The following is a 20486-nucleotide window of genomic DNA, read 5'->3' on the forward strand; positions in this document are numbered from 1 at the left end:
AGAGGGCCGCGGAGCACAGGGCCCGTCCGGGAAGGGACCAGTGACGGGGAGGGGGGGCTGGGGGGGCGGAGTCAGCAAGCAGACAGGTGGGAGGAGGACGCAGGGGAAGGGAGGAGGGGCCTCTCCGGCGCTTCGGCTTCAGCGGCCACAGTGCACGGTGCTCGCTCAGGCTGGGACCCGGCTCAGGGCGCCCCTGCACTGCCTGCAGGCCAGCTGGGGCCCCGGGTGCGCTCCAGGGACAGCCAGCCTGCCAAGTCCACGGGCCTGGCCAGCTGTCCTCTCCAGGTTCCTGGGCCTCTGCTGCCCTGCCCAACACCTGTCCCGGTCCCGCCCCCTTCCCTGCACGCTGGCAGCAGCCGGGGCCCCAGGGCCAGCTGCGGGCTGGAGAGGCAGCCCTAGCCCCTTGTGTCACACTCAGGGCTTCCTTCCTGGGCTGTCCTGAGGGCCAGAGAGACTGGCGCTGGCCAGGGTGGCCATGTCCAAGGCGGGCAGAGCCAGTTCTGTGCCAGCCACGTGGGCGGGCACAACCCCAGCCCCCACCCCACCGCAGACGGTCCGGCCTGGTGCGCAGCCGCGGTGGGGCAGGGCAGGCGTCTGCGGGCGCCGAGGTGAGATGTGTTGTGGCAGCTCCCCGCTGCCCGAGGCCCGCCCGGAGCAAACACTGCTGGTGGCTTTAATTGCTTTCACATTCGATAGGCTGGCCCCTGACAGGCCTCTTACACGGAGCTGCGTCCAGGGGAGGGACCTCCGCCTCCTGCCAGCCCACAGCCTGGACGAACCCTGCGTGGGACCTGTGCCCCGGGGAGGGGCCCACCCTGGGACGAGGCCAGCAGGGGTCGAGGGCATGGAGCAGGCGCCTCGCCAGCAGCCCCCGGACTCCCGCTTCTGCTGGGTGAGGGGTGGGTTCAGGACCCCCACCCCCTGGACACAGGCGGGAGGACCTGGCACACCTGCCGTCTGCTGAGGGCCTCTCCTGGCTCGCAGGGTCTGGACGCCTGGTCCTCCCCACGGCGCCTACACCTGGCCACCCGGACACCCTCAGGCTCTGAGGCCAACCTCCGGCACCAGGGCCTGCTGGGAGTGCCTGCAGCCTCCCCCCGGCCCCCCAACGCCTCCTCTCCTCAGGACCCTGCCCAGGGGCACCTAGGAGGGAGGGCCTCGGCAGCCAGCACCGCGGCACCGAGCTGGTCCCTGGAGGGCAGCAGGCAGGAGGCGTCGCTACAAAACAAAACGCTTTTATTTGGTCCGTTGGTGCCTGAGTCTAGAAGCCACCCATGGAGAACCAGCTAGACCCATCTGGGACAGGGACGGCTGATAAAATAGTCTCTGTGTGAGAAGAGCTGGCCTTATTTACAGGGTTAAAAATATTCACAGCTCAGAGTACAAGGAGGCCCAAAGGGAGAGGGGGATGTTCCCGGGAGGCCCGGGGCTGCCTGCTGCCTGGGGCGGGAGGGGACGGAAGGCGGGCTCGGACATCCACAGGAGAGCTCGGGCCTCCACGAGCAGTAGGGGCAGGAGGGCAGCTCAGCTCCCTGGGCTTCTGGGGAGGAGTGGGAGAGGCAGTGGGGCTGGGGAGGGGGTCCCTCTGTGCGGCAGGGCCAAGGCCAGTGCTGGCCAAGGGTTCTGCTGGACCCAGCAGTGTTCAGGGTGCTGAGGACAAAGCAGCAGACAGCACGGCTGGGCCCGGCTGCCCGACCTGCCGCCCGTCATGGCTTCGATCCTGCCGGCGCTCCAGGAATTGCATAGTGTTGCGGGAGGAGCGGCTGGGCAGGGGCTCTCCAGCCCTGAGCCCTGGACCGAGGCACCTGCCTCCTGGGGCGCACTGCTTGGGGGCCAGGCCCTGGGGCCATGTGCCTCCAGGGACCCCCGCTGCCTGGTGGGGTCACACTGAGGTGCGAAGGCTCTGACCTCACAGCTCCCCGGGAGAGAGTCCCGGGTCTCACCCCGGGGTCCCAGCCTGACCCTGCAGATTTGGTTCTGTGTGGAGCCTTGGCTGCCTCACCCGGCACAGGTCCCCACGTCCCGGGGGGAGGGGCAGCCCAGCTGGGTCCGTAGCAGGCAGGAGGGGCTGGTGTGGAGTCCACCTGGCTCGAGGTATTCTGCAAGGCGGCCGGGAGGCCTGGTCAGGCGGACTGTGGGTGCTCAGGGTGGGGGTGGGAGGGGCGAGAGGGGCCCACGGGAAGCTGTGCCTCGGGGCGGCACCGGCTCCCTGGGCGGGGTCCTGAGATTCTGGTTCAAGCGTCCTCCGTCGGGTCTCCCTCGTAAAGTGCATGTAGGGGTGGTGTGTTCGCACGCAGCCCCCAGCCCAGGCACTGTGGTCACAGCGGCCGGGGCCCGTGCAGGCCGGCAACCTCAGGCGTGAGGGGGGGGCTGTGGGTGCCCTTGGAGGCTGTCCAGTCGCTGAGGAAGGCCTGGGCCGCCTTTCGGTGTGCCAGGCGGTGGGTGATGGAGAATCCAGCATTGCCCTCCAACTGGGACAGGATCACCAGGACCTGCCTGGGAGAGGGGGCTGGTGAGGACCAGCTGGGGGCCTGAGGGGCCTGGGGGCGGGGGCTGCCCACCTGTGCAGGGGCGGCACGCTGTCCTGGGTGCGCAGGCTGCCGCGTGTGGACACCACGTTGAAGCTGTCGGTGCAGTCACACTGCACGTGGAGGAAGGACTTGGGGTGCCGGTTCTCCACCACCACGATGAGCCCCGCCCAGCCGTGTGTCAGGTAGTAGCAGGTCATGCCCTCACGGCCCTGGGCGCAGGCGCAGATGTGTCAGGCAGGGGTGGGGTGCCCTCCTGCGGCCACCCCCCCAGGACCCCACCCACCTCGTGCCGCTCGCCTCGGCTCTCTGTGAGCAGGATGATGGCGTCGGCCAGTGTGGTTGGCTGGGCCTCCACCGGCTCCACCATGACCAGCCGCGAGCTGTACACGGCGAGCACGTGGCCAGGCGGCTCAGCGGCTCGAGGGATCCCTGCCGAAGGGCTGGAGGCTGTGGGGGGGGGGTGTGAGTGAGGGAGCTGGCAGCCCTCCCCATGGGTGGGCCGCAGGGCGCGCGGGGGCGTTACCCGGCGGGGCGGGGCTCCAGTGGTTGAAGGCACAGCACACCACGGCGTACTCGCCCGGCTCCAGCATGACATCACAGTGCACAAACTTCTTGACCGCGCGCTTGCTGTGGGCCAGGAGGCGGCCCAGGCTCAGGCGGCCGCCACTGCCGAAGGTGGCTCGGAACACCAGGATGCACAAGTCCAGGAGGTGGCTGTCCACTGTGTCTGAGCGCCTGTGGGCACGAGATCGTGGGCTGGGGCCAGTGGCCGTGACCATGGGGGACCTCAACCTGGTGGAGCCGACCCTGCCTGATGCCTACCTGCTGCCCTCCTGGAAGAGGGCGAACTCCAGCGAGGCGCGCTCTAGCACCGTGAGCGCCGTCACCCCCACAGGCCCGCTGGCCGTGCTGGGGAAGCGGCCCTGCACCCGGGCCTCCTGCCAATCTGAGTGCACCTTGCAGATGTCCACGGAGTCAAAGTACCTGGGGGTGGCAAGAGCTGCGTGCAGTCTACTGCCCAGCCCGCTGGACACAGCAGCCCGGGGCAGCCAGGTCACAGACAGGAGGCTCTCTGCGTCGCTGTCCTCTCCCAGCCCTGGCCTCACGCCTCACCCGGCCGAGGCCCCTGCTCACCACCAGAGGGCACTGGGCCCAGGATTGTGCAGACGGCAGACACCCCGCCGACCCGCGCAGAGCAAGGCTCCAAGGCCAGTGCCTGAGCCCCTGTGAGGGTGGACCCAGGCCTACCCGCCTGCCCAGGGAGGGACTCAGCCCGGACGGACGGGGGCCTGTGCCCAGGTACCTGATGAAGTCGCTGTACTCCATCCAGAAGACGCCCTCGCTGCTGCCATGCGGCATGAGCTCACTGCGCAGGTGCCCCGGCCAGTGCGGCCACTCGTCTGACCAGCTGCCGTTCCAGGAGAAGCGGCCCCACGGGTTCCGGAGCCTTAGGAGCCTGCGGACCGCAACACTGAGGGCTGTGACCGCGCCCCCGCGGCTCCCGCCCACCCGGGCCTGCCCAGCCCCCACCTGGAGCCCTGCACGTCGCGGACATCCAGCACAGAGTAGGCGTGGCGCGGGCGCAGCCCCAGGCTCTCGTAGGCAGCGTCGTCCACCTTCATGTTGCCCCCTCCACAGGAGGCGCCCATGAGGAACCTGTGCGGCAGAGCAGCCCCTGCGACCGGGCCGGCGCGGCAGAACCAGCGCAGGCGGGATGGCGGGGAACGCCCCGCCCGTGCAGAAGCACAGGACCCAGCCGGGCGGGCAGCCTCTGAGCGGCCAGCTCAGCTCCGAGGGCCTCTTCCTGTAGGCTGGGGCTACGGGGGGCGGGGGTGGGGTCTGGACCCTCCCGACAGGTTCCCTCCAGGGGGCTGGGGGTACTCGCATGCTGACCAGCACATGGATGGTCTCAGAACACAGCCCCCCCCACCAGGCACCTCCATGGGCTCGTGCCGCCGGCTCAACAGGGAGGTGGTTACTGGGCTCCCCGGGTGGGAACACCAGCCCCGGCTGGTCTCCCGTGGTCAGCCAGAGGGCACTGCCCCTGCCTCTCCCACCACTCCTCACCATGGCAGTGCCCGCCCCTCTTACCCAGCCTCCTTAGAACTCAGCATCTTGGCCCAGATGAGGTCAGTGTCAACGGGCTCCTCTCGGGGGTTCGTGGAGCTGACCTGCAGCGCCAGGCTCTCGCAGGGGGCACCGGTGAGCGTGGCCAGGCCTTCGATGGCGCGCCCTGCCTGGAGGGCGAAGTAGGAGCCATGCAGCTTGGCCAGAGCCTTCTCGATGAGGGCCACCCACAGCTGCTTCCGCTGTGCCTAGGGGAGGGGCCGGAGTCAGGACGCTGCCCCGCCCCCCCCCCCCCGCGGCCCCGCAGGCAGCCCCCACCTGCGAGAAGAGCAGGAAGCCGGCCTCGTCGCAGGGCAGCATGTCGTCCACCAGCACCGTGGTCCACGTGCCGTCCTTGCACAGCCGCACTTGGTAGGCACCCTCCGCACACAGGCTGCGCGTCACCATCACCCGCTCCACCAGGTCCGGCCGCTCAGCCAGCACCGCCAGAGCACTCAGGAACCTGGCGTAGCCGAGCGGCCTCAGCGGGGCGACTGTGGCCGGACTGCCCGCCTCCCCGCCCTCCCTCGGTCTCCCTGCCCGGAGGGGGTGCCCAGAGCCTCACCAGCAGTTCCCCAGCAGCCCCTGCAGGATGTCCGAGGGCCGGAGGGTGTGGAAGACGGACCACGTGGCACTGTGGTCCCTGAAGACGGAGCAGTTGATCTCATGGGGCCGGAGCCACTGCTTCACGCGCTGCTGGACGCTGTCCCCCGCAGGGAAGCCCACAGACTCAGGCCCAGGGGGGAAGCTGTCATCCACAAAGTTCACGCTGTTCTACAGAGACCACAGGCCCACACTCAGGCCAGGCGGGGCGGCCTCCGGCCAGGGAGGGCAGAGGGAAGAGTGCCTGAGGACAGCAGACGCGCGGGCGGGGAAGGGGCAAAGGGAACCCACGCACAGATGGGTTCTTAGGACGGGGGACGCAGCACTGACCCGCCCTGGCCCCTGCCCAGGGCGGGCACAGACAGTTCCTCCTGCTGACCCTGAGCGCCAAGGCAGGTGGGCAGATGCCGCCCCTGGTTCATTAGCAGGGACACCGGTCAGGAGGCTGCGCTCGGCGCCAGGCTAGGTGCTCAGCCTCAGCGACAGAGCTGCTGCCGACTCACCACAGGAGGTAGGCAGGTCCCTGGTCAGAGCCCAGGGCCTCTGAGGGGAGCAGCAGGGACAGAAGTGGGTCTGGAGAGAGCACGGCGGCCACAGGAGGCCGAGGAGAGGCCGCGGGAAGAGACGGGGCTGCCGAGGCCAGCCAGCCCGGGCGGCGGTCCTGGTCCTCACCTCCCGGCAGAAGGCCACGATGTTCTCCCAGAGGGCCTTGGCCTCGCCTTCGTCTGTCTGCCGCCGCTTCTCCACGTGCATGCTCTCTCTGCGCCGCAGCGGGGCGGCCCCCCGGCGCTGGGCCACCAGGAGCTGGGGCGTGTGGCAGGCCACACAGTGCTTGGCCCGGGGTGCGTTGAGCAGGGTGCAGGCAGGGCAGGCCCACTGGCCCGGGCGCTCAGGCAGGAGGCGAGCTGCCCTGGGAGCCGAGGGGCCCCGTCCGCAGCTGCCACCACAGGGGCCAGGCTTGTTGGTGCCACAGTCAGGGCAGTGTGCGGGGGGCTCCGTGTGCTCCTGGAAGCCGTGTAGCTTGGAGCAGCCACACACTGTGCACCTGGGGGCTGCCGTGGGGTTCCTGAGTGTGCACTTGGCACACGACCAGGTGGTGAAGTCAGGGCTGGACGGGCTGGAGGGCGTGTAGCGCACTGAGTCACCTGCCAGGTCGATGACGTCACTGCCGCTGCTCGGGGCAGGGCTGCAGGCCTCACCGCGGGAGGGGCCGCCCTCAGGCGCCTCCTCCTCCAGCGCACTCAGCCGCTTGGCCGACAGCAGCTCTGCCAGGCGGCAGGCCCCTGCCCCAGCCCGCCCTGGGCCCTGGGGGGCACCCTTGGAGCCAGTGGAGCTCAAAGGCTGTGCAGCCTCAGGCACCAACGGCTGCAGCTGCGGGGGGACCTCCCGGCGGCTTCGAGGAACGGGGTTGTTCTGCAGAGTGGGTGAGAAGGGGCTGAAGGGCGGGATCCGGGGGGGCTCCTGGTCTGCAGCGGCTGGGCCCTGGCTGCTGGATGGAGGGTCAGTCTCGGCAGCCTCCCCAGGGACCGGCTGCGGCGGGGCCGGCACGATGTGGAAGCCAGCAGGGGCCAGAATCTCAGGGACCACCAGGGCCTCTGGAGGGATCTTGGGCAGTGAGAGCTTTCGAGGGCCACCGCAGGCGGAGCAGGAGGTGGCCACGGGAGTGTTGAGCAGCGTGCAGCGCTGGCAGGCCCAGCCGCTCCTGGGCTCCGTCACCCCTTCCTCCTGCTCCTGCTGCTGCTCCTGCTGCTCCGCAGGGCGTCCTCCGCCCGGCTCCACGGCCGCCAGCCCCGCTGTCCGCACCAGCCCCGGCTCCTCCTTGCAGCTGCCTTTGGGCTCCACCAGGACAGTGGGTGGCCTGGGCAGGACCCCATTGATGATGGGCAGCAGGGAGGCTCCAGACAGGGGTTCGGGGGTGAAGCCACACACCTCGCAGGCTTCCTTGCCCAGGAAGTTCCGGAACGTGCAGCGGGCACAGGGCCATTTCTGCTCCTCCACGCTGAGCCGCAGGATCTGGTCAAGGTCGGGCTTGTGCCGGGGAGCTTCGCAGATGGAGCACTGACGCTGGCCAGCAGGGTTCAGGAAGGTGCAGCGTGCACAGGACCACTCCCCGACTGCGGCCATAGACCCGGGCGAGTGGGTGTGGCTGCGAGAGAAGACCCACCATCAGTGCGGCCCCCCAGGGCACACACGGCCTGCACACACGGCCGGTATGGCTGTCTTGGGAGGGGCTTGGTGCTGCCCAGAGCTCCAGCCCAAGCAGACCCCTGGCTGAGCATCTGGGGGGGGGGAGGCTGTTGTCAGAAGAGAGGTTCTAAAGTGTTTGCCCAGGACAGGGCCACAGCTCAGTGGCCCCCGTGCCCACGTGGCACAGATGGCAGGGTGGGCCTGGCTGGGGACTGCCCGGGCACCTGATGTCACCACCTTGAGGACAGGGCAGCACAACGCAAGGAGAGGCAGCCCCTCAGAGGAGGCGTCTGCAGCCTGGCGCACAGCCCGGTGCTGGGTGTGGAAGGGGAAGTGCCCAGCCCCGTGGCAGGGAAAGTGGGATGTGCCCGTGGGGCCATGGGGCCAGGCAGAGCACTGGGGGCTCCACACCGTACCAGTCCCCCAGACTGTAGCACTCAGCCTGGCAGGAAAATCGGCTGTTCTTCACAGCAGCACACAAAGCTTGCACTCCTAGCACTGCACGTGCCAGCCAGACCTCTTCAAGAATAAATAATTAAACAAACACTATAGAAAGCAGAAAATTCCCCCAAGAATGAGTTCTGTGATGCCTGTTCCTCTTGCAGGGATAACAGGCCCAGCTGGACAGAGGGGTCCCCCAGACGGAGCCAGGCCCAGGTCAGCTTGGACCTTGGCTCTGTCAGTAAGTCTTGGCAATCTGCCTGGAGACAACTCGACTTCTTTGTGCCCTCACAGAAACACAGGGGCCCCTGGCCTGGCTGCAGAGCCCAGAGAGCCCACTGGGCTGGCCGGACCCTTCCCACCCCGCTGGCCGCAAGGCAGGGAGAGGTGGACGAGGGGCCCTTCCTAGGTCATCTCACAACAGGTCTTCTGGCAAACACTGGCAGAAGGGACACGACAGGGCCTACAGCCACCCCGGGAAGCAAACTGAACCAGGAGGATTCTGTCTGCAGCCCAGTAGGCGTTAGGCGAAAGCAGTGCCTAAGACCAAGTTTGGCCCTGGGGAAGCACAGGCAGTGGCCTTCCTGCAGCTGGAGGAGACTTGCCAGGGACCAGAGACTCTGGGGGTGCCGCCTTCTTTCAAGGACCCCACAAGCCACACCTCACAGGCCTCTCCGCCAGGCTGGCCAAGGCAGAGGGGACACAGGTGACCAGATGGCCTCTGAGCAGGGCCCTGGCTCCACCTTCCTCAGGGTCCTTGCTCTGACCCCTTCCCACCTTCATATGCTAGAGGCAGGGACCAAGGGGCCAGGGGTGAGGCCAAACCACCAAGCAGCCTGGAAGTCAAAGACCCACGGCCGGAGCCTGAAGACTCAAAGCAGCCCCCAGCTGCGCCGGGCTCGACCGCCGCGCACCGCACACGCCAAACTTCAGGACGTGGCAGCAGCCGCATTGTAGGAAACTGGCTCCAGGAAAAGGAGATGGTTCTTCTTCCTACAGGCAAGTCAAAGCACTTTCCAGGAGAAAGGACCTGCTTGCCCGTCGCCTGGTGTCGCCAACACGCAGTCCCACTCACAGCTGCCCACTGGAGTACCCACGTCCACCTGAAGTGGCCAGGAAGTGAGCACCTCCAGTGAACCTGGCTGCAGCATTCTGCACTGTGCACAGGGTGAGGGCAGGACTGGGCACACCTCTCCCTAGGAACAGCCGAGGGGTCAGTGGTCCAGGAGGACTGGGCACACAACTCCCTAGGAACAGCCGAGGGGTCGGTGGTCCAGGAGGGCTGGGCACACAACTCCCTAGGAACAGCGAGGGGTCAGTGGTCCACGAGGACTGGGCACACAACTCCCTAGGAACAGCCGAGGGGTCAGTGGTCCACGAGGACTGGGCACACAACTCCCTAGGAACAGCCGAGGGGTCAGTGGTCCACAAGGACTGGGCACACCTCTCCCTAGGAACAGCCGAGGGGTCAGTGGTCCACGAGGACTGGGCACACAACTCCCTAGGAACAGCTGAGGGGTCGGTGGTCCACGAGGACCTGGGCTTCCTAGGCAGACACCGTGCAGGCCACACCAAGGGAAGCCCCTGGCTGGCTGTGCAGCACAGCTGCACGGCCCCTGCCAATCCTGCAGGGGACAGAGGGCACTAGGTTCAGTTGGCACCTCAGCCTTGTGCCCATGGCAGACTATGCCTCGGGGGCTCCTGCCCATGCTCCCGGAGGTATGGACCCCGCTTAGGGCATGAAGTGCTCCAGATTCCACTCACTGGTGGGTCGTCCTGGGCGGGTCTTCATCGCTGTGGCCCTAGGCAGCCAGCGCTTGGCCGGCTGCTTGGTGACCGAGGTGAGCGGCACCAAGGGCAGAGGGTCGGATACAGTGGGCTAGAGGGGAGAGTGCAGGCCGTGCCAGCCACACCTGGGGGTGGTCACTGGGGTGACAGCACGTGCTTTCCTGAAGTGCCGTGGGCAGCCGCCAGTGCATCAGGGTTCTCCACCGTGCCTTCCTGGCCCCAGTGCCTGCTGTCAGAGCCCGGTGAGGGGGTCTGCCAGACCTGTCCTGTGCTCGTGTGGGCCCAGAGCAGTGTCCCCACCTGCCTTCTGCTCGACCAGACACGTCCCCTCTGTGTGGTCCTTGCCTGGAGCCCTCGGGGTCACGACCTGCACCTGCCCCTGATCTGACTTGGGTGCTCTGCCTTGAGCTCTCAGGAGACGTGGACGGGCAGCTGTCTGGGGCGGGAACCCGGGGAGGGGCACGCTGCATCAGCAGACATTAGGGTGCCACAGGCACCCCCAACATTCGCTCACACACATTCTCAGTCTCTCGCACTCACACACACATTGTCTCCCACACCCTCTACACACATTCTCTCAGTCTCTCACACACACATTCTCTCATTCAGTCTCACACGCACACTCTCTCACACGCACACACACGGTAGGACCTATACCTCTGCTGCTGCTGGTCTTTGCTCCACTCTCTCCCTGGAGCCAGAGCCAAGGCCAGCACTAGTCCACTTTCTGGCGGCCCAGGCAACCCTAAGCCGAGTGCCAAGTGCAGGGCCTGTTGCCAGGCAGCAGTGGACAGACTGCCTGGGGTGCTCCAGCTGGCCAGGCCTCCCACGGGCTGGGACCCCGGACCGAGTGCCCGTCCTCTCCAGAGGAGGACGGAAGGGCTCCCGCACGTCTGCACCACTGACGGTTCAACAGGCCAAGAGACCACATCCAGGTCCATTTGAAAAATGCGACTCGGAAGAACCAAGTTCTGAACCTCAGAAGCCTTCACTTTCACAAACTTGGAAAAAATGGAGCCCACGAGCCCACGCGCGGCGGGCAATGGCCTCCGAGGAGGCTGCTCTCCCGCCACAATGCCTCAGGACCCTGACGCGAGTGTGCCAGGAAGGCAGAGGTCAGTCACGACAGCAGCGAGTGCCCCTGCCCAGCACCGCTGGGGGAGCTCCAAGGGCACAGCCACTTGGGGCAACAGCTGGGCTGCTTCCCAGAAAGCTCTACAACCTAAGCTGGGCCCAGGGACTCGCTCCTAGGCATCCGCCCCAGAAAGGACAGCACGGGCCACGCAGAGCGAACCAGGCCATCGGCAGCCTCACCAGCAAGGCGGGGGCAGCCAGCCAGCGGCCCTCCTCAGCCACGCCCACAGGGATGGGCCTGAAGACGGCCTCCACTGCCCAGCTCTCCAGGGAAGCTCAGTGGGCGGGTCTGGGGCCGAGCGGCGACAGAGCCGCTGCGGCACTGGACTGTGGGATGGCCACCCGACCCCAGGAGCCCACTGTGGCTCACGGTGGGGTCTGACGGTGACCGAGTTACATCTCAACAGAGCTGCTCAGCGGAGCGTCGCCAGTGTGGCGGCAACAGGAGCGGGGAAGGCACCTCCCTTACTTTCCTCCACTGTCCCCATGGTGTCAGCCACGGGCCGGCTTCCCAGCATCCCTCTCAGGACCTCAAGACTGCCCCCAGCTCCTCGTTCTCTAGGGTGGACCCCCACCACTGGCCCTACACGCCAACCTGCCTAGAGCCTCGCTAGTGCACCAGGGACCCCCCAGGCCTGACCGTGCCAGCTCCCCGGAGGGCAGAGGGAGGAGCCTGTGCCTGTGGAACACAAGCTGGAGAACCCCATGAAGGCAGGGGCTACTACTGCCGCATCGCCCCAAGGCCCCCCAAGCCCCAGGAATCAGTCTGGTGAGGCCACAGGACAGGGGTCTCAGGGAGGGGGCGACCTGCCCCACATCAGCCACACCGGCACACCGGCACCAGAGACAGGTGGGCAGCAGGCAGCCACAGGGGTCCAGGGCCCACTGCTTCCCCCAGCCCCACACCTGGTCCACCAGGGCACACACAGCCCAGGGCCTCTCAGCTCTCGTCTGCTTGGCAGTGAGCTGCTGGGGAACCCTAAGGCGGACCCCCCTTTGCAAGCACCCGAGAGACCCTTCAGGGCCACCCTCTCCCCACCTTCTTACCTGCGGGCCCGGGGGTGCAGGGGCTGGTGCTGCCGGGTGACCAGGGCGCCTCCCCAGACAGGCCCCCCAGGGCCGCTCCTACACCAGCCAGCCGCTGCCGGGGGCCCTGGGTAGGGTGGCCCCCCGGGGAAGCCGTGGTCCGACTCGGTCTCGGTGGCCAGGGAGGAGGCAGAGCTCCCCATGGCCCCCCTGACAGCAGCCACGCTGAGAGCCAGGCCTGGTCACCTCTGGCCGGCAGCGGGCGAAGTGGAGCATGGAGGGAGGAGAGTGCCCACGCCGGAGACAGGCGGCCGGCTGGTCAGCGACACCACAACAAAGATAAACAGAGAGAGCGAAAAGAGAAAAACAGCATGACTCACACAAAGCCTCACACACGAAGCCTCAGAGCCCTGGGAGAAGCTCCCAGCATGCTGAGTGGCCCGGGATGGGCCCACGTGGGGAGGTGCCCTGTGTCCCTCTGTGCCATGGGGGCCCACCCACGGCCGGGGCCACAGCCAGCCACAGCCTGCAGGGTGTTGGGGCCAGGATGGAGGCCACCCTGCCCAGAAGACCCATCAACCCCCACATCGCTTGTCTCTGGTCTCCAAAGAGATCACACAACTGCGCTTTATTGCAGAACAAAGGGTCAAGTGGGGGTCGCGGAACAGGGAGAGAGCAGGGCTGGGCCAGGCCGCAGCAGCAGGGGACGGGTGGCAGCGCTGCTGCCCACGTGCTACTGTGGAGCCCCCAGAACAAACCCCTACACCCCAGGCAGGACCCCATCTGCAGAAACCCAAGGAGACCAGAGTCCGCTGTGGCCCGGGCCTTCCCTCCAGAGGCTCACCGCCCTCTCCTGGGTGGCTGGAGAGGAAGCGGAAGCCGGCCGGGGCCTCTGTCAGGGGACCGGCTTCCAGGGACACTATCCTGGGCCCTGTGGCTGAGGGGGAGACCCTGACACCCTCCTGGCACGTGAGTGACGTGCATGGGTGCCTAGGGATCAAGGCTGGCTCGCTGGCTGGCTGGCTTTCTTCCTCGTCAGTACTCTTTTTTCTTTGAACGTTTATTTTCATCTACTTGGAAAGCAGGTCAGAGAGAGAGGGAGGGAGGGAGAGAAATGTCTTCCATCTACTGTTTCATCCCCTGAACGCTGCCAACAGCCAGGAACTCATCCAGGGCTCCCACGTGGGTACGGGCCGAGCACTGGAGCCCTCACTTGCTGTCTCCCACGTCCATTAGCAGGCAGCTGGACCCGAAGTGCAGGTGGACTTGAACCCAGCCCCTCCTTTGTGGGATGCGGGTGTCCCGGTGGCAGCTTGACCTGCTGACCGTGGTCTGTCAGCTGCCCGTCTGCCTCCACCCCGTGGGCCACAGCTCCCTTCTCCCCACTTCTGAATGAAGTCCCTGGAACTCAGGAGCCGGCACTGGGTCAAACTAGCAGCACCGGGTGCACGGAGCACACGGGCAGAGCAGGCACACTGAGGACGACTTTAACACTCAGGAAAATGATACTCTCTGGGAGGCGAAAGCGACATGAAATCCAAATTCCAGTGTCCACAGTTTTCCTGGGACACAGCTGCTCCCTGATCTCCATGTCAGAGCTGGAGGTGCCGCCCGTGTGGTCCTAGAAGGGGGGCGACTGGGGGGACAGGAGCCAGACACAGGCTCAGATCTCCCAGCAGCCGCGGCGTGGTATGACGTCATCACGGAGTACTTCTGAGACACTCGGCACCGCTCTCTGGCTGGGCTCCAGAACTCGTGCTGTATGTGTCTCAGCGTGGACATGCCACGGGTGCCAGCGGCGAAGTGCACACGGCACACGGCACGCTCAGCAGCAGGCCGCCAGTCCCACACCAGCCAGGGTCAGACACGACACTGGGGCCCCCTCTGCACTGCGGAGTGCTCGGGGCTGGGAGCCATGGCCGGCAGAGCAGCCACGGTGGCACGAGCTGCTCCGCCACACTCACCGGAAAGCAGAGGGCTGTACACCTCAGTCCCCCAGCCTCACCGACCCACCCGCTTCCGGGGACCACCTGCCCCGTCCTCCAGGGAAGACACCTGGGTCCCACGTGGAGGACGCAGCGCCCTGCACGAAGCAGCTCCAAGGACCCCCTGCCCTCACCGATGCCCTCACCGGCCTGGGAGAGGTGTCCAGCAGTCCTGGGCAGCCTGTCAGGGATGGGCCTCCCCAGGGAGGGTGGAGACATTACAGTCTCCTGTTGTGGGACAAAGAGGAGAGACGGCCTACAGGAAGACGGGTCTCGGACTGCCGGCTCCAGAAGAGCCGCCCTGGGCACCTGGGTGATTCCCAGGCCCGATGTTGCCCCAAACATCCCCTGAGGAGAGGCCCCCATGGGGTGGTGAGACCGTCCTCCGGCTGGGGACAAGACAGGGCCTTCGGGCAGTTTCAGTGCCCATCGGGGGTGAGTGGGCTCCAGGGCTCCCCTTGGGACCCCCCCCCCAGGCTTCTGGGGCGTGTGGGGGTGAGAAGTGTAGTGGAGGACGCCTCTGTGGCAGGACTGGGCAGCAGCCCTGGGGCTGTTAGCACAGCAGAGCCCCTGGCCAGGACGCTGGGGATGGAACCCACAGAGCGGAAGACGAGGTCTCGTCCACCCTCCAGGGCCCAGGCACAGAGGTAAGCAGGTGGCCCAGGGAGGGGCTCTGAGGAGGGAGTGGGTGGCGGGGGTGGGAGGGGCTCCACAGGGCGGGCAGAGCCACGCTCCCCGCAGGGCTGCTGGTGCCAGGTTCTAGGCCCGTCACTCACCTGTGTGCTCGGCTGCACACTACACTGTTTTAGGCGCTTGCACACAGCAGGCAGCAACACTCAGAACCCGAGTCCACGCGTTACCACAGCACCAGCACGTGCAACAGCCAGAGGCCACGGCACAGGGACGCAGGGGGACCAAGGGGAGCTGCCCACAGGCTCGGCCAAGGGTCCCCCACCAGGCCACACCCTGAGACCCGCCCTCATCTGGCATGGCTGCCCCAGTTTCACACAAGGTGTGGCCTACATCTGGCCTTGGGGACACCTGGAGGCGCAGCCCTGGCACCGGCAGGCCCTCCCTAAGCCGTCAGAAGAGCAGGTGGGCTCCTCTTCGGGAGGACGCAGCGTAGGCAGGGCAAGGTCACCCTCTCTACCGGGGCAGCCTGGTCCTAGCAGAGACCCATCGAGCCCCCCGCTCCCTGCTCCCACCACCGCCATCTCAGCTCCATCCGCTGACCCTGGGCCCTCCCTCTGGTCTCCCCGGGGACAGAGCCACGCTCTGGGGCTGGTGCCGTGCAGTGCCGCAGTGTGTCTGCCCACACACCACACCTTGGTGACTCACGGTGGCCCCACCTCCCCTGTGTGATGTGGCAGGCAGGGGTGGGGCTCTGCTCTACAACTCCACCACCAAGCCCGTGGCTGAGGCAGGCACCTGCCTCCCGGGGCCCTGAGTCTGATTAAGGACTCTCCCCACACCACCGCCATGCCGCAACCCCAGGACCACCCCCACGGAGACGGGGGCGTGGGGGAGGGGAGAGGCAGCGCACCAGGCCCAGCCCAGCACCCACGGCCACGCCACCGTGCCCCGGCCAGGAGGCTGCTGGTCCAGATGTGACGCCAAAGACAAGCCACCACCAGGGCATGGTTCAGCCAGGCCCTGTGGCCGGGGACCGCAGCTCGGCCTCTGCCCCCGCTGACACGAGGGAGGACCAGGACCAGGGGGAGAGCCCTTTCCCGTCCTCCCCCAGCAGCCAGGCCAGGGCTGCACCCGGGGGGGACTGGCAGGTCCCCTCCACAGCGACAGGGCCCTCGGCACGAGTGCCAGCACGGGGGCCTGCACTTGGGCAGCGAGCCTTCCTTTAGCAGGAAGCTTCCGAGTGCCGAGAGCCAGGCTGCGTCAGGGCAGCGGGTCTCCGGGGCCTGGCACCACCCAGGGGGCACCCCACTCTCAGCACTTCCCCCTTTCTGCTCCACAAATCCACCGAGCAGCCCAGCGTGTGCGAGTGACTCACCCAAGGCCAGACGCACCTGGATGGCTCCCTCAGGGAAGGCTCTGGACTCTGACCCCTGGCCTCCGGGCTTATCTGCAGCAGGCCAAGTCCCCTGCAGAGCAGTCCGCACCAGACACAGGGTCCCGGCCCTGGCCCCGCCCTCAGCTTCAGCCTGGAGCTCCCGGAGGACGTCCCCGTCCTCTGTGACGGGGTGGACGCCGTGGCGCAGCGTGTTAGCCGCAGCTCGCGACCTGCATCCCAGGCCTGGCTGCTCTGCTTTTGATACAGCGTCTTGCTGTGCACTCTGGGAAGCCGCAGGTGTTGGCGCAAGTGCTTGGGCCCCTGCTCGGGCCCGTGTGGACGGGCCACCTGATAGAGTCCCAGGCTCCTGGCTTTGGCCTGGTTCATTTTGGGAGTGAACCAGCAGACGGAGGTCTCCCCGCCCTGGCCCCCAGCCTCCCTTTCAAGTGTATGAACGTAAACAAATGAACACTGAAAGATAAAGGTGCAGGGCTGGCGCTGTGGCAGAGGGCAGAGCCGCCTCCAGCAGTGCTGGCCTCTCCGACGGGCACCAGTGCCAGGCCCGCTGCTCCACTTCGGCTCCAGCTCCCCACTGATGCGCCTGGGAGAGCAGAGGAGGAAGACCCCAGTACTTCCACCCCTGACCCTCGTGGAGACCCAGAAGAAGCGCCTGGCTCCTCACTTCAGCCTGGCCCAGCAATGGCCGTTGTGGCCATCTGGAGAGTGAAGCAGCAGATGGAAGAAAACTCTCTCTGTCTCTCCTTCTCTGTAACTCTTTCAAATAATTAAATAAATCTTCAAAAAGAAAAAAAAAAGAAGCTGCATCCGTCTGTCCTACATCTGAAGGAGGACACGGCTGGGGGAGGGGTGCGCTTAGCTCCTCACTGCCCTGGCCAGAGGCACCCAGCCTGTCCAGTCCAGTCCGAAAGGCCTGCAGCCAACTCTGGACCTGCCTGGACGGCGAACAGGGTTGCCCAAGATCCTGTCCCGACCGCCCTGGGCCTGGGCCACTACGAGGAACAGACCTCGGGCAGCCGTCCACGGGCAGGGCTGCAGACACTCGAGCCAGGGAGGGCAGCCCAGGCTTCCTGGGCGCTGGCAAGGACAGGCGCCCGGGGGGAGAGTTCGCCAGCCACGCCTCCCCTGGCCCCAGGCCCTGGCGTCACCCAGCCACTCCAGCTGCCAGCGGGGCAGCCACCACACCGTGAGGTCTCTGCCTCCTCCCTCGCTCACCCATCTCCTTCTTACATGAGCACAGCAGCACAGGGGAGGCGGGGCTCAGCTGACCTCGCTGGAGTGGCCCGTGGAGGCTCCGCTGAAAACCAGAAACACCCCCTGTGAGCCAAGTGCAGGCTCTGGGACCCAGAAGCACACAAGCACCTCCCACTAGGCGTGGGGAGACGCGCGCCACGCCCTCTCCACCTGCAGCAGACAGGGAGCGCTCCCTCAACCGCACGTCTCTGCCGCCCCACGGCTCCAGCCGCTGGCTGGGGGCTCCAGGGAGCCGGCCCCGGCACCGCCCCAGGAAGGCTGCGCCGCAGGGAACACAGGGCCATGCCCGCCTGGCCCGGCTGCCTCCCGGCAGGAGGGCAGGTAGCCGTGCGCCCTCTCTGGCACTACCTCGCTGATGCACCACCAGCAAGAAAACTGTGAACAACGGTGCCGTCAGGGAGCGCAAACACCCCCGGGATTCCAGACTTCGGCTCGGGGCAAAGCTACTCCCAACAGAGACAAGGCCCAGATAGGCCGCTGCCAAGGGGCGGCAGGACAGGGGTCACGGGCCTGGGCTCCGGAGAGCAGCTCAGAGGGGCCTCCCGCCACCTCTTCTGAGGGGCAGGGCCTCCAGAACTCCCCGCCCCCTCCCAAGGGGCAACGTTGGAGGGCCCGCGGAGGGGGAGGGCGTGAGAGGAGCCCCTGGGCAGCGAGCAGGCCTCTGCGGATGCACCTGCACCGCGCCTTCACAGCAGCTGTGCGCCTGGCTCCCCGGACACCCTGAAGCCCCGTCCAGGCGCGTCCTCTGGCCGGCCACCAGGGGACACGGAGACGGCGGCCCCGGGGCCAGGGTCTGTTTCCCAGGCCCAGGAGGGGGTGCGGGTGGGTGCAGCCCACTCGGTCGCAGCAGCCGGATCTGAGCAAGTCCACCTGGTGCCCTGGAATCTGCCTTCCTACACGGCAAGCCGTGGAGGCTCCTCAGGGAGCGCAAGGGGCAGCGAGGGCCCCACACTGCCCCTCCTGGGTGTGTGGGGCCAGGCCCTGCCCCGGAGGCACCGATGCAGCTGCTGACAGACTCCAGGGGCCCCCCGACCTCTCATCGCAAGGTCTCCTGCAGTCACAGGGCCTCCAGCCCGGCCTCAGCCCACAGCCTCCCTGAGTGGGACACCCAGGCAGGCGCACAGGTCAGCAAGTCCATCCTCACTCCAAGCCGCGGTTGGGGCTGCCTTTCGGGACCACCTGGGAGGCCCCTCAGCCTTCAGAACCCGAACGGCCGGGGACACCCGTGGTGAGCAGCTGACCGATGTCACGCACTGACCACCTGCCCGGCGCAGGGCTGGGAAGGGCGGGCGCTGGCAGGGGGGCAGCAGAGCAGCAGGGGTGCACAGCCTCGGGCATTCTCAGCAGGGCAGGGTGGGGCCACGTGGCTCGCACAGGGGAGGCTCAGCAGTTGGCGGTGGCTGGACGGCGCGGAAACCCACTGCGCTCTGCCGGCCGGGCGGGGCGCGCCAGCCTGAGCCTAGGGGCGCTCCTGCCGTGCGGGTGTGGGTGCCCGACGGGGACAGGGCAGTGAGGGCCGCGGCCCAGGCAGCGGTGCAGGGCCCAGACTCAACACTGCAGGAAGAAGCCGAGCAAACTCACGCTCTGCGCCTGGCATCACTCCGGCCTCACGGTCCAGGCCCGGTGGCAGCCCAGGAGGAGCGCGGGTGGGACAAGTCACTACCATTCCCGGGCTTCCGGACCTGTGTTTCAAAGAGCCCAAGTGGTTTGCTGTTTGCCTTCCTGGCGAGCAGAGGCCCTGCGCGCCAGGGCCACACTGCAGGGTCACGGCCGCTCGGCCTGCTGACCGGGCAGGACTCACTTCCGAGGACTTCCGGGCCCCTTTCCAACCGCCACGGGCGAGGTGGTGGGAGGAGGCGGAAGGGAGGCTCGGCTCCCTCCGGCCCTCCGCCTCGGTTTCCCCATCCGTCAACGGGGCTTCCCAGGGTGCTGCCCCGAGGCCGGGGACGAATGCAGCCATGCAGGAGGAGAGCCTGGCACGGACACTGTCCCTGCCAGGGCAGAGCAGGGAGATGAAGTGGCAGAGACCCCCCCGCCCCCTCCACACCCGGCGCTAGGGGACCGGCACGCAGACGGGCAGCTCCCTCCAGGTCCTGACTCCCAGGCTGAGCTGACCTGCAGGAGCCGTCTGGGCCAGGCTGGCCACAGGCTAACTCTCTCCGGCCCGCCACGCGGGGGAAGCTCACTCAGCTGCCCCAGCCCAGACTGGGGGAGGGAGGCACTGGGGGCGCCCTCACCTGCGACCCCCACTCTGGCAAGACCAGGACCGCTGGAGGCTTCCCTAGTGGACCCCACACCCAGGCCTGGACGCGCGTTCTAGGCCTCCTGGCTGCTGCAGGGCCCGGGCAGTCGGGTCACGACCTCCAGCGCTCTGGAGACCCGGCCGGGCCGCCGGCCAGCACTTCCCGGCCACAGGGCACGGGTCTCCCGGTCAGGACCACCAGGGGCCCAGCGCCGCCAGCAGGAAGAGCTGTGGCTTCCCGTAACTTCCCCGCGGCCCAGCTCCAGCCCCAGGGCAGCCGGGAAGAGCAAGTGCGGGATGGCCCCGGGCTCGGGCTCGGGCTCGGGCTCGGGCCCCGGGCTGGCAGGGAGGCCGGTGCGCGGGGCCCCGGGCTGGCGGGGAGGCCGGTGCGCGGCGCCTCCTCCTGGAAGGCGGCCCGAGAGCGGGCGCTCCGCCCGGACAGTAAGGGCGCTCAAGGACAGGCCGGGGCGAGGCGGGGGCGGCGGCCGCCTCCAGGGACTCCCGGGACCGGGTCCGCGCCGGCTTCCCGCCTTTACGCGCTCCGCGCTCCGCAGCTGCGCCGGGGCCCGCTGGGGGCTCTCGCCGACGCCGGCGGGCGCCGGCGGGGCAGCAGCAGACCCGGCTCCGAGGGCCCGGCCGCCCCTGCCCTCGACCCGGAGCCCGGGCGGGCCGGCCCCCGGAGGCCACCCGCGCCGCGCCAGGCCTGCGGTGGCAGCCGCGATCCCCGCGGGGTCCCCATCTCTGGCCCCCGGCCCCGGCCCGGCGCGCGGGACTCACCTCCGCAGCCCGGCGTTGCCGCCTCAGACCCTGCGGCCCGGGAGGCGCGGCCCTGGCCCGGGGCCCGCTCGTCACCGCCAGCCGATCCACAACTCCTGCCTCCGGAGAGCCGCGCGGCCCCTCTCGCCGGCGACCGTGCAGCCAGGGCGGCCCCACGAGCGCCGCAGTCGCAGAGGCGCCCAGCTCCCGGCCCCGGTCCGGCCCCGGTCCGGCCCCGGCCCCGGCCCGCGTCAGGCGCCCGCCTTACGCCACCTCCGTAGCGTAGCGCCCGGCCGGGGCCTGAGGCTACGGCGCGCCGGGGGCGCACGCGGCGCTGTGAATCGCGCGCGGACTACAGCTCCCACAAGGCCGCGCGCCGAGCGGCGGCGCCGCGCGAGGCGCGCCGG

The 20486-nt window shown here is 68.0% G+C and overlaps 1 protein-coding gene across 2 annotated transcripts; it reads right to left on the reverse strand.

Moving 5' to 3' along the window:
• Positions 1-1219: 1219 nt before the first annotated feature.
• CAPN15 (calpain 15) lies at positions 1220-20238 on the reverse strand. Of its 2 annotated transcripts, none has more exons than XM_051842139.2 (15): positions 20101-20238; positions 18663-18763; positions 17058-17124; positions 11838-12131; positions 5913-7386; positions 5203-5411; positions 4917-5100; positions 4623-4846; positions 4062-4187; positions 3835-3987; positions 3354-3515; positions 3055-3266; positions 2815-2978; positions 2562-2740; positions 1220-2496 (listed from the first exon to the last, which is right to left on the reverse strand). In XM_051842139.2, the coding sequence occupies exons 4-15, from the start codon at positions 12017-12019 to the stop codon at positions 2319-2321; spliced, it is 3447 nt and encodes a 1148-aa protein (XP_051698099.1). In that variant the 5' UTR covers positions 12020-12131; positions 17058-17124; positions 18663-18763; positions 20101-20238; the 3' UTR covers positions 1220-2318. The 2 variants fall into 2 exon arrangements, with proteins under 2 accessions (XP_051698099.1, XP_069920296.1); XM_070064195.1 differs by having other exon boundaries at positions 3354-3511; positions 3831-3987.
• Between the last annotated feature and the right edge of the window lie 248 nt (positions 20239-20486).

The sequence above is a fragment of the Oryctolagus cuniculus genome, chromosome 19 (assembly GCF_964237555.1).
Source record: "Oryctolagus cuniculus chromosome 19, mOryCun1.1, whole genome shotgun sequence".
Lineage (NCBI taxonomy): Eukaryota > Metazoa > Chordata > Mammalia > Lagomorpha > Leporidae > Oryctolagus > Oryctolagus cuniculus.

Excerpts from the sequence above, each read along its gene's own strand:
- CAPN15 (XM_051842139.2), bottom strand. The coding sequence starts at position 12,019 with ATGGGGAGCTCTGCCTCCTCCCTGGCCACCGAGACCGAGTCGGACCAC. Across the intron at positions 4,188-4,622 it reads CTGAGTTCTAAGGAGGCTGG|GTTCCTCATGGGCGCCTCCT; the intron begins GTAAGAGGGGCG and ends TCTGCCGCACAG. Across the intron at positions 3,988-4,061 it reads CGCGACGTGCAGGGCTCCAG|GCTCCTAAGGCTCCGGAACC; the intron begins GTGGGGGCTGGG and ends TGCGGTCCGCAG.